Below are 14103 nucleotides of genomic sequence, written 5' to 3' on the forward strand. Positions count from 1 at the left end.
AGCAGGACAGGTCACATCCTGCTTCTTTGGTGATCTGGGCAGGACCGTGGAGGAATGGGCTTCCTCCTTCCCAGCATTCTCCTGTTCTCAATGCCCCACCTTTACTTCCTGTCTGGTTGTCCTACCTATACTTCCTGCCTGGTCATTCAGGGTTTATTTAAAACATGTTTGACAGAATACAGACAATTCTCCTGCACCACTCCCCCCCCCTTTTTTAAACAAAGGAAAATATCCATAGTCCATTTTTTGGAGGAATGTGGGCCTGTATGACAACTGCACTGGCTAGTTTTATGTCTACTTGACCCAAGTTATAGTCATCTGAGAGGAGGAAACCTCAACTGTGAAAATGTTCCCATTAGATCAGGCTATAGGTGAATCTATAGAATATTTCTTTAGTAAGCGATTGATGTGGGAGGGCCCAGTCAATTGTGGGTAGTACCACTCAGGGTTGGTAGTCTTGAGTTCTATAAGGAGACATGCTGAATAAGCCAAGAAGAGCAATCTAGTAAGCACTAATCCTCCATGGTCTCTGTAACAGCTCCTGCCTGCAGGTTCCTGCTCACTTTGAGTTTCTTCCCTGGCTTCCCTCAGTGAACTGTGACTCTAGATATGTAAGCCAAATAAACCCTTTCCTCTCCAAGTTGCTTTTGGTCATGGTGTTTAATCACAGCAAGAGTAACCCTAACTAAGACATCCTGGGAGTAATTACTTTTTAATCTCAGTTTCCAAGCCTAAGAAGAAATTCTATCTATATGTAGAGTAGTACATACAATTATTTTTCAGCCAGGCTGAACCACTCACTCTATGCTTATCTCCAGAGATGCTTGGAAACCTGGTACTGGCTACTGACCAAGACAAAGAAAAGTGGAGTAAGCAATGTGCTGTTTAAAGTTTGAAACTTCTCTGGTGCACCCAGGAATAGCTGTTTCCTAATAGTTTATATGTGAAAGATTTAGACAGTCTGACTTGGCTATGTGGCCTGAGGGCATCACTTATTTGAGTGGAAATTCCTGGAAGCTCTCTGTGACAGCAAGGCTGTCTGTACAAATCTTGGTGATTTATGTTCAGGTCAGAGCAGTGATTACAGAATAGCTGGAGAGCTCCATCTGGAAGTACTTGGGTCCCCCTGGGCATATCTGCACTCTCTTCTTTCTCCAGTACCTTTATGAAAGCTTTCTGACAAAGGTTATAGAGCCTTTCAATGATATGATCTGATTAGTTCTCTACAGATTTCTTACAGGATCATAATGCACTAAAAGAATTCAAACATTGTATCTGGACCACAGTCTTTATTTAACAAAGTGGTTATTAACCTCATCAGGTTAATTATACAAGAAAAATGTCATTTGGTCTTTTAAGTAATTTCAATGAACAAAGTGCCAGATTTGTAAAAAAAAAATAACACACATTGCAATACAAATACAGCCCAATGAATACTTAAGATCTAATGCTATGTATTATAAGCAAACACTTTGGAAAGATGATGGAGTTGAGAATACAGGACTAGAAAACTTAGTAATGAGCCTGCCCATTTCTGAAAACAAGTAAGAAAGGCACGAAAAAGCTAATCCAAATTATCTAGGACTCAGCAAATGACTCAGAGGGCAACTTGGATGAAATAAAGAACACAACATCCTACTGGACTAAATATTCCTTAAAGAACAAAGGAAGAGCTGTTAACTTTGCTTTTTGGCCATAAAAGTGAACATAATCAATGAACAATGAACATGGTCATAGTCTGTAGGTGTTAAATGATATAAGGCTATTAGACATAAAATCAATTCTTTCAAAAATTCAAGACTGAAAGAAAAAATAATCCCAAGACATGACTAAAAGAGGGACTGAAGATTAAACTTTTCTGGAGGGAACTGTGATTCTTCAGGTAAATAAAAGGCAGAAACCAAAATGGATTCACACTTTGGTCATCATTTGCTACATATCCATTCAAAAAGAATCTAAGCGAAACTTGGTATAAAGAATGAATATTGGAAATTATATATATATACATCAACAATTTTATCTCAGAAAGACTGGGGTTATAAAAATTGTTGTTTAATGTAATAATGACAGATGATAATTAGTGGTAGTAAGGCACAAAATTTTATGCTAATAAAATTATATTAATAAAAATTAAAAATATAAAACTACTCTACAAGTATTTGAGTTTTCCAGCTCATATTTGAAGAGCACTGTGATTTTGAGGGGGAAGATAGGATGCCATAGAGAAAGCTTTCTGTGGTACATAGAGTATCATACTTGAGGTGAGTCAAGACCACATAGGATCAAAATAACTAGTAATCTGAAACTTTTCAGGACTCTAGAGAAGACATTTATAGTATTTAAAAACTGAGGCATTTCTAGTTTCCTATTTATTATAAACAGTATTTTAAATATTTTGGCATGTTTGCCAGAGGCTGATGTTGGGTATCTTGCTTAACTTGTCTTGATCTTATTTTTTGAGACAGGGTCTCGGTGTTTGCCAATTAGGCTAGACTGACTGGCCAGCAATCCTTAGGAATCCTCATGTCTCAGCCTCCCCGGCCCAGGGATCAAAGGAGCATATCACTGTGACCACCATTTTACATGAGTATTAGGAGTGGGACTTGTTCTCAGCTTGCATGGAAATTACTTTACCAGCAGAGTCATCTTCCCAGTTCTACTTTATAATCATTTTTGGACTTACTTTCCTTTTCTTTTCTTTTTTTTTTAAATTAATTATTTACTTATGTGAACAGTGTTCAACCTCCATGTATGCCTGCAGACCAGAAGAGGGCACTAGATCTCATTATAGATGGTTGTGAGCCACCATGTGGTTGCTGGGAATTGAACTCAGGACCTCAGGAAGAGCAGTCAGTACTCTTAACCTGTGATCCATCTCTCCAGCCCCCAATGGACTTTTCTTAATTTTAATTTTGTTTTGGATTTTCAGTTGTTAGGATACAGGAGTGGAATTTGTTTTTGTGTTGATTTTGTATTATAAAACCTTGTTATATGCTTTTTACCTACTCAGTATCTATTTCAAATAAGCGAATTTAAATAAGTATAAATATGTATACTGTAAATAGCAGATGACATTCATACTGGCTACAATATATACAAATGCTCTGATTTGATAATCCTTAAAAGAAAAACAATGCAGGAAAATATTTGATTCCATTTGTTAAACACCCTCATACCCCTTGGAGTCTTCAAGCTCTCTGTATTCTTCACAAGGCTCCACTCATTCCTCCCAGCATCCTTTGTCTTCACTGGCTTTCGGGGTACTGCACTGCTCCATCTCTGCTACTTATCTATTACTTGTTTTTGTTTCTAGTGGCTCATTTTTCTCCCACCTGTAATATTTGCTGCTTTCTTTGTACTTAGGCTTTACTTTTGCATGTAATGGGAAATTTGTATAAGAAATGCAAAGTAAAGAGAGACATGGTTTTATAACCATTAGTTACTAAAATTATTAAGTCAAATAATCTGGGTCTACACTTTCATTATGAAATTGAGTCAGTTGTGCTACACAATATAGACATTTTCTAATCTTAGAAAGGCTAAAATTCATATATAAATTACATACATGATTAGGAAATAGCATCTTAAAATGAAATATAATTTTTTTCAACAGAATATATAAATATAAGAGATGAGTGGGAAAGGAGTATAAACCACCTCACAGTTCAGATGAGATCTTGTAGTCAAATATAGTTGGTATAAATTTATCCTGAAATACTCATACTTTGGGGTTTGGGGGATTATGGTAGCAAGTCATGACAAACATATGAGAAAAAAGAAGAGATGCTTTATACACTGCTGGAAACACTCACACATACTTTCATGACCCAGAAGTCCTAGTTTCAGGTATGCATCGGAGGAATGCTGTGAATTAGAGGCAGTGGGGGTAAGCTAAATGTTCATAAATGAAATGTGAGGAATGTTTGCTTAGTGTACTTGGGGCAGTCAGAGAAAATGGGTATTACACAGTTCTTTAGAAAGTTTTATATTAACATGACACTTTGTATATTTCACACACAAAAAACACATCACAGTAACATATACTTTGAAAGGCTACATTAAAATCTAAGAAGCTATATAAACATATTAGAATACCTACAATGGGAAGGGATTGAGCATAAAGGGGCAAGTAATAAACTGAGAAAAGCTTTACACAGATTAATCTGCATATAAAAAGAAATGCCAAACTATACTTGCAGTCCATGAAGAGAAAAGCAAATGATTTTGTCACGGGATAGACATGAATTTGCACGTACAGAACTGAAGAGGAATACTCTCTAGCCTTGGATGACAGAAAACATTCATTCCCCTTTCACTTCTCACCCCTGAGTACTCACTTAAGAATGTGCACAGCCAAACTTTCAGGAGTCTAGAGAGAATCTAGCAGTTGATAACCTAATCAAAATAACTTTTACTACAGAAGGGAAGGTAATGTGGTTCACTGGGTAAAGGCATTTTCTGTACAAGTTTTGTGACCTGAGTTCAATCAGTGGAGTCCATATAAAGGTGGAAGTAGGAAACTGATCCCACGAATGTTCTCTGACTTCCACATGCATCTGCAGCATCCTGTTCTGTGCCCAATCATGAGTATATAAACACATGTGTGCATACAGAAATACTGATTAATAAAAAATTTTAAGGAACTTTATATTTTTCTTTACTCCCTCTCACCCTCAAAACAGGGTCTTGATGTGTAGCGCTTGCTGGCCTAGACCTTCAATCTTCCTGCCTCACCTTCCTGAATCCTGTGCTTTTTAGATGTGCAGTGCTTGTTCACTTCTTTTCCCATAAAAGTTTACTGTCATTATTTTAACAAAAATATGTGAAAATGCTTGCCTATATACAACTATTTTGTTTTCTATGCTGCCAATATAAAGTTTTCTTTGAACTTATATTTAATGTTCTTAATTATAATTTTCATTTGCATCTATCTGTAGAACCCTGAGTTCCAAAGGCACATACAATGAAGAACCAATTCTATGGCAATCACCTTCTGTATTCTGTAGGATCTTGTCATCTGGTTTTAACAGATGCATTCCAGACTCAGTAATGACAGACTAAAAGAAATAATCACTCATGCTCAAAGGACTCAATACTGAAGCAATTACTCTAGCTCCTGATTCAATCATATTTTTGAAGAAATCTTCATTTCTCTTTTTTTCCTCACACACTCAAATCTTGACTACGTTCCAAGAAGATATGGAGATTTAAATCTTTTCTTAAAATAGGATGTGCTATAACACGACACAGGAACACATCATGCAAATGTCTTCTTGAATACTGAAAAATACGTAGCTTCCAGCTCTGGTTTCATCTTTGTGCATTCTTCCTTTGTCAAAGACTGTTTTCTAAGCTTCTGAAGTTTCTCCTTTGAATCAGAATCAGGTCGTGATGGTGCTGGTAGGATGATGCAACCTGCAGTCTATACTATCAGTGAAGGAATCAATCATGAAATCACATCGCTCAATAGAAAACTCACTGTAGCAATTTGGCAATGACCTTCTCAGTGTGAACAGTGACTTTTAGTTTATTCTTCTAAGGTCAGAGTGTGACCTGCAGAGAGGCAGCTCTGTGCAGATTAATATTTATTGTTCTAAGTCTGGGGTCTAGTTGGGGCTATTGTCTAGATCTTCCTGTACCATGGCTACTCCAAGGTGAGTCTAACTGTCTATATTTTATGCTTCTGTCTTATTCTATACAATATTGGCTTTAGACTATGACACTTTTATTGTCTGGTTGTCAGGTAGAAACGAAATATACAGAAAGTCCACTTATATTTAGGAGCAAAGCCCAACTTTCTTCAGTGGACATTTCTCTTCTCAGAGTATATACACAGCTTTATACTGCTATTGTTCTTATCTGAAAAGAATGTATCTCAGACTACTTGTTAAAATATACCTAATAGCCCAATTATTAAAGGAAATACATTAAAAACACAGTTCATTACATTTCCACCATCCACCCCATTACCTTCTTTTGCCCTCCATCTCTCTACCAATGAGTTCATTCTGCTTCTTAGATAGTCTTCATTCTATTCATGTTTTTTGTTTGTTTTGTTTTTGAGACAGGGATTTTCTGTGTAGCCCTGGCTGTCCTGAAACTAGTTCTGTAGATCAGGCTGTCCTCGAACTCATAGAGATCCACCTGCCTCTGTTTCCCAAGTACTGGGAATAAAGGTGTGCGCCACCACCACCTGGCCTTGTTTTTGTTTTGAGAGAGGGTTTCTCTGTGTAGCTCTGGCTACCCTGGAACTCACTAGGTAGGCCAGGCTGACCTTGAACTTACAGAGATCCGCCTGTCTGTCTCCCAAGTGCTGAAATTAGAGACATGCACCACCATGCCCAGCAATTTCTTGTATTATTAAAACAAAAATCTACATTTTATATATGAGAAAAATATTAATCTAAGTTTAGTGTATTTCACTTAATGTGCCAATCTCCAAGTTTCCATTTTCCTGCAAATGATAGCATTTCATCCTTCTTTATAGCTGTATAAACCCCGGTGTATGTATATACTCTATCTATTCATCTGTTGATGGTCACTTTGGCTGACAGCATCATTTGATTACTGTGACTAGTACAGGGTATGGAGAATCCCTACTGTATCCTGACTGGCCAGCTAAGGAAAGCCCAAGGATCCCTGTCTCTGCTTTCCCAGAGTTGCAATTACATGCATGTACCATCAAGACTCTTTGTTTTTGTTTCTAAAATGTGAGTTCTCGTGATCAAACTCAGGTCACCCTTGTAAGCACTGTACTGACTGAGCCATCGCTTCAGTCCTATTTGATTTATTGAGATTTTTATTTCCAACATTCTTATTTGTTGTTGTTTTTTCTCCCCCTTCAGAATCTTTTTACTAATTTTTTTTCCCACTTAGTGACTGAGTTTGTTGACCTAGTCTTCAATGGACTTTACTTCATTTGTTTCTTTTAATCTTCTTTGAGGTTATTGATTATTTTTAAAATGAGACTTCTGTATTTTTTTTGGCATTCCAAGCATTTAAATATCTTTAGATTCAATTTCTGAAGGGTTATGAATTTTAGGAGAGAGGTTGCATTGTCTTTTCAGATTTCTTTTGATACCTGTGTACTGATTTGCATGGATATTCCTCAGATCTTATATGGGGTCTTCTTTGTGAGCAACTTTTGTTTGAGGCCCCCAAACCACTCAGAGGGCAAAACATGCTGCTAAAATGGCAGCACCATCCAAAGAAATCAGAGAAAGAAAACAAATCTTAAAAAATCAATTAAAGACAACTACCACATCATGAATGATCATGGAAGAGTAGCAAAAAATAATGTAACATAAATTATGATTTAAAAATTAATAAAATAAAGGGGGCAAGAAAGGAAAAAGAAGAAGTTTAATGAAAAGGAGAAATAAAGTAAGAAATAAAAAATGAACTTACAAAATACAAAAGGTGTAAAGGTAAGAAGAAGAATACAAAAGATTGCAAAATATAAAGAAAAAAATAGTACTTAAATATGGTAATAAGAAAAACAAAGGAAAAGAGGCAAAGAATTAAAAGGGCTTCTTCCTGGATGCTCTACTACTGGAATTTTCTGGGTATGTGCTGGGTTATAGCTGTAGTCTAATAGAGTTTATCTTGCTTCCCACTGCTTGTGATAAGGGGTTGAGGGCCAGGCCTGTCAAGGGTACCTTGCCAGTATGAAAGCTATGTTCACTCTAGAAGACTTCTTTCTTTACATAATGGGAGCTGACTCTAGACAAAAACCCAGTTTAAGCAACCAGAGGGTCTGTGCACCTGAATGTGGAAAATGTCTAAGCCATGAGGTGTGCTGGAGAGGGGGGAGATGGACAGAGCATTGAGTCTGCTCTGGAGTGGGACAGGAAGATCACTTAAATACTCTGCCTATGTAGGCTCACACTTCTGGGCTGCATTCAGCAGTAAATCACCTTGGCGCAGACTCTGAGAGATCACTGGACCCACGCTCTGAGCTCTGTGTCTTTACAGTGACCCACAGCATATGGGGTTCCTTTTTTTGTCATATGAACACACGGGCTAAGGACCCAGAATTATAAGAAACAGAATAAACTTATTCTACTTTGTTAAGGGCAGAAAATGGGATGTTCTACTACTAATAAAAACCAGGTCAGAAGGGACCTCTAAACCTCATCACACATTAAACGAACAGACCCCAGGACAACTCAAGTTGCAGATCTTTAGCCATTCAATCTTAATCTCCTTTATCTGTTTTCACAAAATTCTACTACACTAGTGAAGAACTAATTTTTCTGGACAATTATGGTGGCAGCAGAGAAAAAAATATGAAAATTTACAGAAACCAGTGTATAGAATGTTCTATAATTTATCAAATAAGGCCTGAAAAAAGTGATTAAGTAGAAACAAATGTCTCTCATTTTGTTGACCTTTACTGCTTCAACATTTTTAAAAAGGACAAGTTTACATACATATCTCTCTATATATCTCTGAGAATCTTAGGTTTGCATTTAAAAAGAATAAGAAGATACAAAATGATTATTATAAAAAAGGAACTCACCAATGATGCCACTGTCCCTGCTTTCCAGGGTGGAGGTTGGACTGGTGACAGCGCCATAGCTACAGTCCTTGGCAGCTGCATTTGTACTGACTGGTGGGAGTGTAGAGCAGGGGCTGCTGGCGGGGGGAGAGGCAGTGCTGCTAGTCAGGGTGGAGCAGGGACTTATCCGCTGGGTGATTGCTGAGGTCTGAAAAATTAGAGTCAGTACAAAGTAAGATCAACCGGTCAGCTGTAAAAATGAATCTCAAGGCCAAATAGTAATTGACTAAACAAAAAACAATAAATATTATCAATGTAGCCTTTCCAACTGCTACACTGGCTTAGTCTTAGGTTTCCAGGATGAGAAATCTGACCACTAAACATGAACAGAGACTGTGGCTAGTTTTCTACTTTAGAAATTACCAGGGACATTTCTGTTCTGTTAGTGAACAGAAATGTCTTCTTAAACACAAAACGCTATTTCCAATCAATGAAACTTTTGGAAGGTTTGGAACTTTGTCTTGTTAAAAAACCCTCCTTTGACTAGAAAAAGAATAACTGTAGCTGAGGAAAAATAAAGTTCTTAATGAAAAGAAGGGTCTTTTTGATACACAGGTCACGAATGCAGAGGAAAATACCTTATTCTATAAGCTTCTCTAATAATACAAGGTAAACGGTGTTAACACAAAAATTAATTTTTGGTAAAAAGTGATTACATGCAAAGATAAATTTCTATCTTGAATAATTCTTACACCTGAGATGATGACCTTTCTAAGTTTCTGGAGGAGGACAATCTTGAACTACTGATCCTCTTGCCTCCCTGTCCCAAGTTCTCCTACCACATGAGTGCACCATTATGCCCAGCTTTCCTTGGTAAGTTTTTAATATGAAGGGATTAAAAATTACCAAAAGGTTGGTGATAATATATTCTGATTTTTCTAACTAACGAGATTCATTTTTTTTATTCAGCTCTTTCTTCCCAAATAAATTACAAAGTAGTGAATAAAAGTACTTTTTTTGGTCAAGCACTAATTTTATCCTTATAAAAGTCATACGTGATCAAAGACGAAATTATGTGAAGAAGCACTAATGATAAATTTTAATATGTTTAAACATTAAATTTAAAATAAGCCTTTCAACTCTTTTACATATAGTCTCCATCAATAGTCTCTTTGATGAAACTGAGTCTACATTTAATAACAAAAGAATGTGGATACAATCCCCATGTTTAATTATTTATGTTCAATCTGTGTTGGATTTTAGATTCAGCACAATACCTGGTTATAAAATATACATTTGACTTAAACTAAGTCTCATTATATTACAACCAAATAAATACTTTCAGTCATTAGTAACATTAGGAACTGATTTTTATTTACAACGAAATAAGCCTTCAAAATCTAGGAGGTAAATTTCCTTTCCTATGGAGTATTTCTCCAGAGAAAAGAGGAGTTCCATTTGCATGCAAATAGATGGAAATAGAAAACACTATCCTGAGTGAGGTAAGCCAGACCCAAAAAGAGGAACATGGGATGTACTCACTCATATTTGGTTTCTAGCCATAAATAAAGGACATTGAGCCTATAATTAGTGATCCTAGAGAAGCTAAATAAGAAGGAGAACCCAAAGAAAAACATATAGGCATCCTCCTGAATATTAACCTTCATCAGGCGATGAAAGGAGACAGAGACAGAGACCCACATCGGAGCACCGGACAGAAATCTCAAGGTCCAAATCAGGAGTAGAAGGAGAGAGAGCACGAGCAAGGAACTCAGGACCACGAGGGGTGCACCCACATACTGAGACAATGGGGATGTTCTATTGGGAATTCACCAAGGCCAGCTGGCCTGGGTCTGAAAAGGCCTGGGATAAAACCGGACTCTCTGAACATAGCGGACAATGAGGACTGCTGAGAACTCAAGAACAATGGCAATGGGTTTTTGATCCTACTGCACATACTGGCTTTGTGGGAGCCTAGGCAGTTTGGATGCTCACCTTACTAGACCTGGATGGAGGTGGGTGGTCCTTGGATTTCCCACAGTGCAGGGAACCCTGACTGCTCTTTGGGCTGATGAGGGAGGGGGACTTGATTGGGGGAAGGGGAGGGAAATGGGAGGCAGTGGTGTGGAAGAGACAGAAATCTTTAATAAATAAATGAAATAAAAAAAAGAGGAGTTCCAATTTCTTTGTAACCTCTGTCTTTTACGAAATATTACTGGTCACTAGAGTAATGCCTTTTACATAGGAGTGCAGCAAAAATCACTTATAAGATACATTGAAAAAAAAAGCTCCAACAAAACCAACAGACATAGAGCTCTATAGCACCTCAATTTAAAAATTCAACACACAATGTTTTTTTAGTCGTCAGTTGTTCATTTGCCTCACATGTAGGATGGCTCACAAACACAACACGAGGGCTTTGGCACTGTGGGAGAGGGGATCATCCCTGGACTCTTAGGGCAAGAGGGTCTTGGCCTTAGTATACACTAATAAGGGAAGGAAGGTGACTTCACTCGCCTGCCCTTGCTAGGGACTAGAGGAAGAAAGTCAGTTCCACTCCTTCCACCTCTCAGCCAGGAAACCATCTTGGTGATGTATTTCATTCTAACCATTGTAATACGTGGTAAAGGGACTAGCTTGGTCCTAACCATTATAGGGAGGTCAACACACAATTTTAACCTTCCTGTACTCAGTTTACATAGCTTGTGGGCTGATGAAATGAACTGCACTCGATGTTTTACAACAGGTATATCTATACTTGTCATACATCAAGAAGTTTTATTTTGGGATGAATTCATTGTTAACAACTCATTTCTCTATGTAGACAAGATTCTCATTCTGGTCTTTGTCAACAGGCAGTGTATGACATACATAATATAGTCCATGTAAAGGTTAACCCCAAATTCACAATTTTTATGTTACTTTCTAAAAAATAAAGCAATTATTATTGAACATATGCTTTAAAAGTCTTAAATATAAAAGCAAAAGCTGTAAATTGTTTAAAAACTCAGAAACTTTTCAAGGCTTAAGAATTAAAAGACAACCCCTACATTTATATATGGAGGCTAGTAAACGAGGTGCAGATATTATTTTCCATGCTGCAGGCCAAATGGATATCTATTCAAGTTACTCCAATTCTACAAGCTTTTACCAGTTTTCTAACCATTCTCCAAACGAAGCAAAACCAAGTTCACTCTCTGGACCTTTTCTAAGGTTCCACATATAGGTGGATGGCTGGTGAGATGGCCCAGTGGATAAGACCTCTTGCACAGCTTGATGCCCTGAGTCTGATCCCTGGAACCCACATAATGCAGAGAGAACTGTCTCCATTAGGTTATGCTCTGACTTTTCTACATATGCACGGCTGTACATGTGCTTTTCTATATATGTGCTTTTATACTACACACATCATGTACACACATACACTTGTCTAATCATAATACTTAAAAAATGCAGGCAAACTGAAGATGAAACTCCTAACATTCATCCTAACACCTTAGGGACTGCTGAAAGAAGAAAATAAAATTACTAGAATTAATTATCACTTCCAGTAATTGTTCTTTTACAGAAAATGATCTATTCTAACCTACCTGTTAGATTCTGCCACCATAGTACTAATCTGGGACATCTGCACGATAGTGTCTTCTGGAATGCAGTAGTCCATCTTTGTCAAAGCATTTAGCTCAGCAGAAAGTTATCAAAGATCATGATCTCCTAGTTCTTAATAGTCTCCCTAGACTATAAATTCCAATGGTCAATAGAGCCACTTTCTCTGTGGCTCTAGAACATTTAAAAATATTCTTTTCCAAGAAGCTACAAGTATTAGTTTTTACGTTTATGTAATGCTTAACAGTTTTTAAAATATTTTTATATACTTTCACTTCTTACATACAAGTAAAACACCAATACACTTAATAAGAAGAAAAGAAACATGAAAATGGGGACCAGGGAGATAGCTGAGCAAGCCTGATGACCTGAGTTTGATTCTTGGGACCCACACAGTAAAGGAAAGAACTGACTCTCTTAAGTTGCCCTCTGAGCTCCACATATATGCCAAGGTACGTTTTTCCGATACATACACCAATATATATATAAATGTAATAGTAATAATAATAAATACAAAAATGAAATTATTAAAAATATGAAGGTAATGAAATAGTATTCTCTAAACATAGTCTTACATATTGTACATGCTAATTATGCTATATATTACTGTATTCTTTCTATTTATATGGCACTTTCAGCTTACAAAGCATTATTGCTGTTACAATAATCCTGTTATCTTGTCACCTTTCTTTTCTTTTCCCCTTGGTGGGAGGCTAAAAATTAAACCAGGGCCTTTCATTTGCTGGCCAAGCACTTACCACCAGCTATTTCCCAGCCCATGCTTTAGAGTTTTACTTGGAGATACGGTCTTATTTAAAAGTAAGGCACAGTCTACATACTTGAAACGTGATTTGAAATCACAATGACATGAAGACTCTCAAAAGCAAGATGAGTAATTTTATCATCTTTGAAGAAATGTAGCTTTGTAGCAAAAAAATAAATAAAGTGTTTGGCTATGAGAAGGAGGAGGGTATCACGATAGTGGTCATTATTAGAACAGTCATATGCTAACCTGACATATATATCAAGAAATTAAAAGTATCTGGGAGTTACCTCAGTGGTAAAGCTCTTGCCTAGCAAGCATAAGGCCCTAGGATTGGTTCCCATGATAGGGGTAGGTCAAGACATCTCCCCAGGCCTCAATATGTAAGTCACTGAAATAGTTAGGTTTCTATTACTGAGATAAAGGTTAAAAGCAACTTGGAAAAGAAGTCTATTTCAGCCTACAGTTATAGTCCAATCATGAAGGAAGTCAGAGGAAGAACTCAAAGCAGAAACTTGGAGGAAGAACTCAAGCAGAGGCCATGGAGGATTGCTGCTCACTGGTTTGTTCCCACTAATTTCCTCTGGTTGCTTTCTTATAGTCTCAGACCACTTGCCCATGGGTGTTACTACACACAGTGAGCTAGGCCCTCACATCAAGCATTCATCAAGAAAATGCCTACAGGCAATCTGACAGCCCCACTTCTCACTGAGATCCTCTTCCCAGATAACTCTAACTTGTGTCAAGTTGACAAAAAGCAAACTAGGACATAACCCAAAAGAAAGTTAACTCTAAAATAATATTTTAAAGCTTTCTGACATAGATTCTCAGACCATTAATTTCTCAGATTTTCAACTTTTCTAATAAATGCATTCAAAACTAGTCTTTATTATTTTTCAGTAAACCTTGAGCTACATCCTATATGTTATACTTAATTTTCATTGCAACAGTTTAAAATCTTTTCTAATTTTCTGGATTCAAAGGCTGCTGAGACTCATATTATTTAATTGCTAAACATTTGGGGATGTTTAACTTTAGCTGTCATTTTCTAAGCTATTTTATAATTAATCTACTGTGGTAGAAGTAATTGGTAGTTTTAGAAACCGATTAAGATCTGCTCTAGGCTCAGCATATCATCAACCTGCCAATAATGCATATATAGTTGAGAATAGTGTATACTCTTAATTTCTCAGTGCAGTGTTAATCCCTCAGTTCTTTCATTTGAGTAACTTAT

General features: G+C 37.0%; 1 protein-coding gene across 12 annotated transcripts in view; it reads right to left on the reverse strand.

Annotated features, from left to right (window-relative positions):
- Tanc2 (tetratricopeptide repeat, ankyrin repeat and coiled-coil containing 2) overlaps window positions 1-14103 on the reverse strand; it is a 299825-nt gene that overhangs the window by 127146 nt on the left and 158576 nt on the right. For all 12 annotated transcript variants that reach the window (XM_075990388.1, XM_075990393.1, XM_075990392.1 and 9 more), the window contains one exon: window positions 8522-8708. In XM_075990388.1, coding sequence (XP_075846503.1) covers window positions 8522-8708 — 187 coding nt within the window. The remainder of the gene's footprint in view (window positions 1-8521; window positions 8709-14103) is intronic.

The sequence above is a fragment of the Microtus pennsylvanicus genome, chromosome 11 (genome assembly GCF_037038515.1).
Source record: "Microtus pennsylvanicus isolate mMicPen1 chromosome 11, mMicPen1.hap1, whole genome shotgun sequence".
NCBI classification, from domain to species: Eukaryota; Metazoa; Chordata; class Mammalia; order Rodentia; family Cricetidae; genus Microtus; species Microtus pennsylvanicus.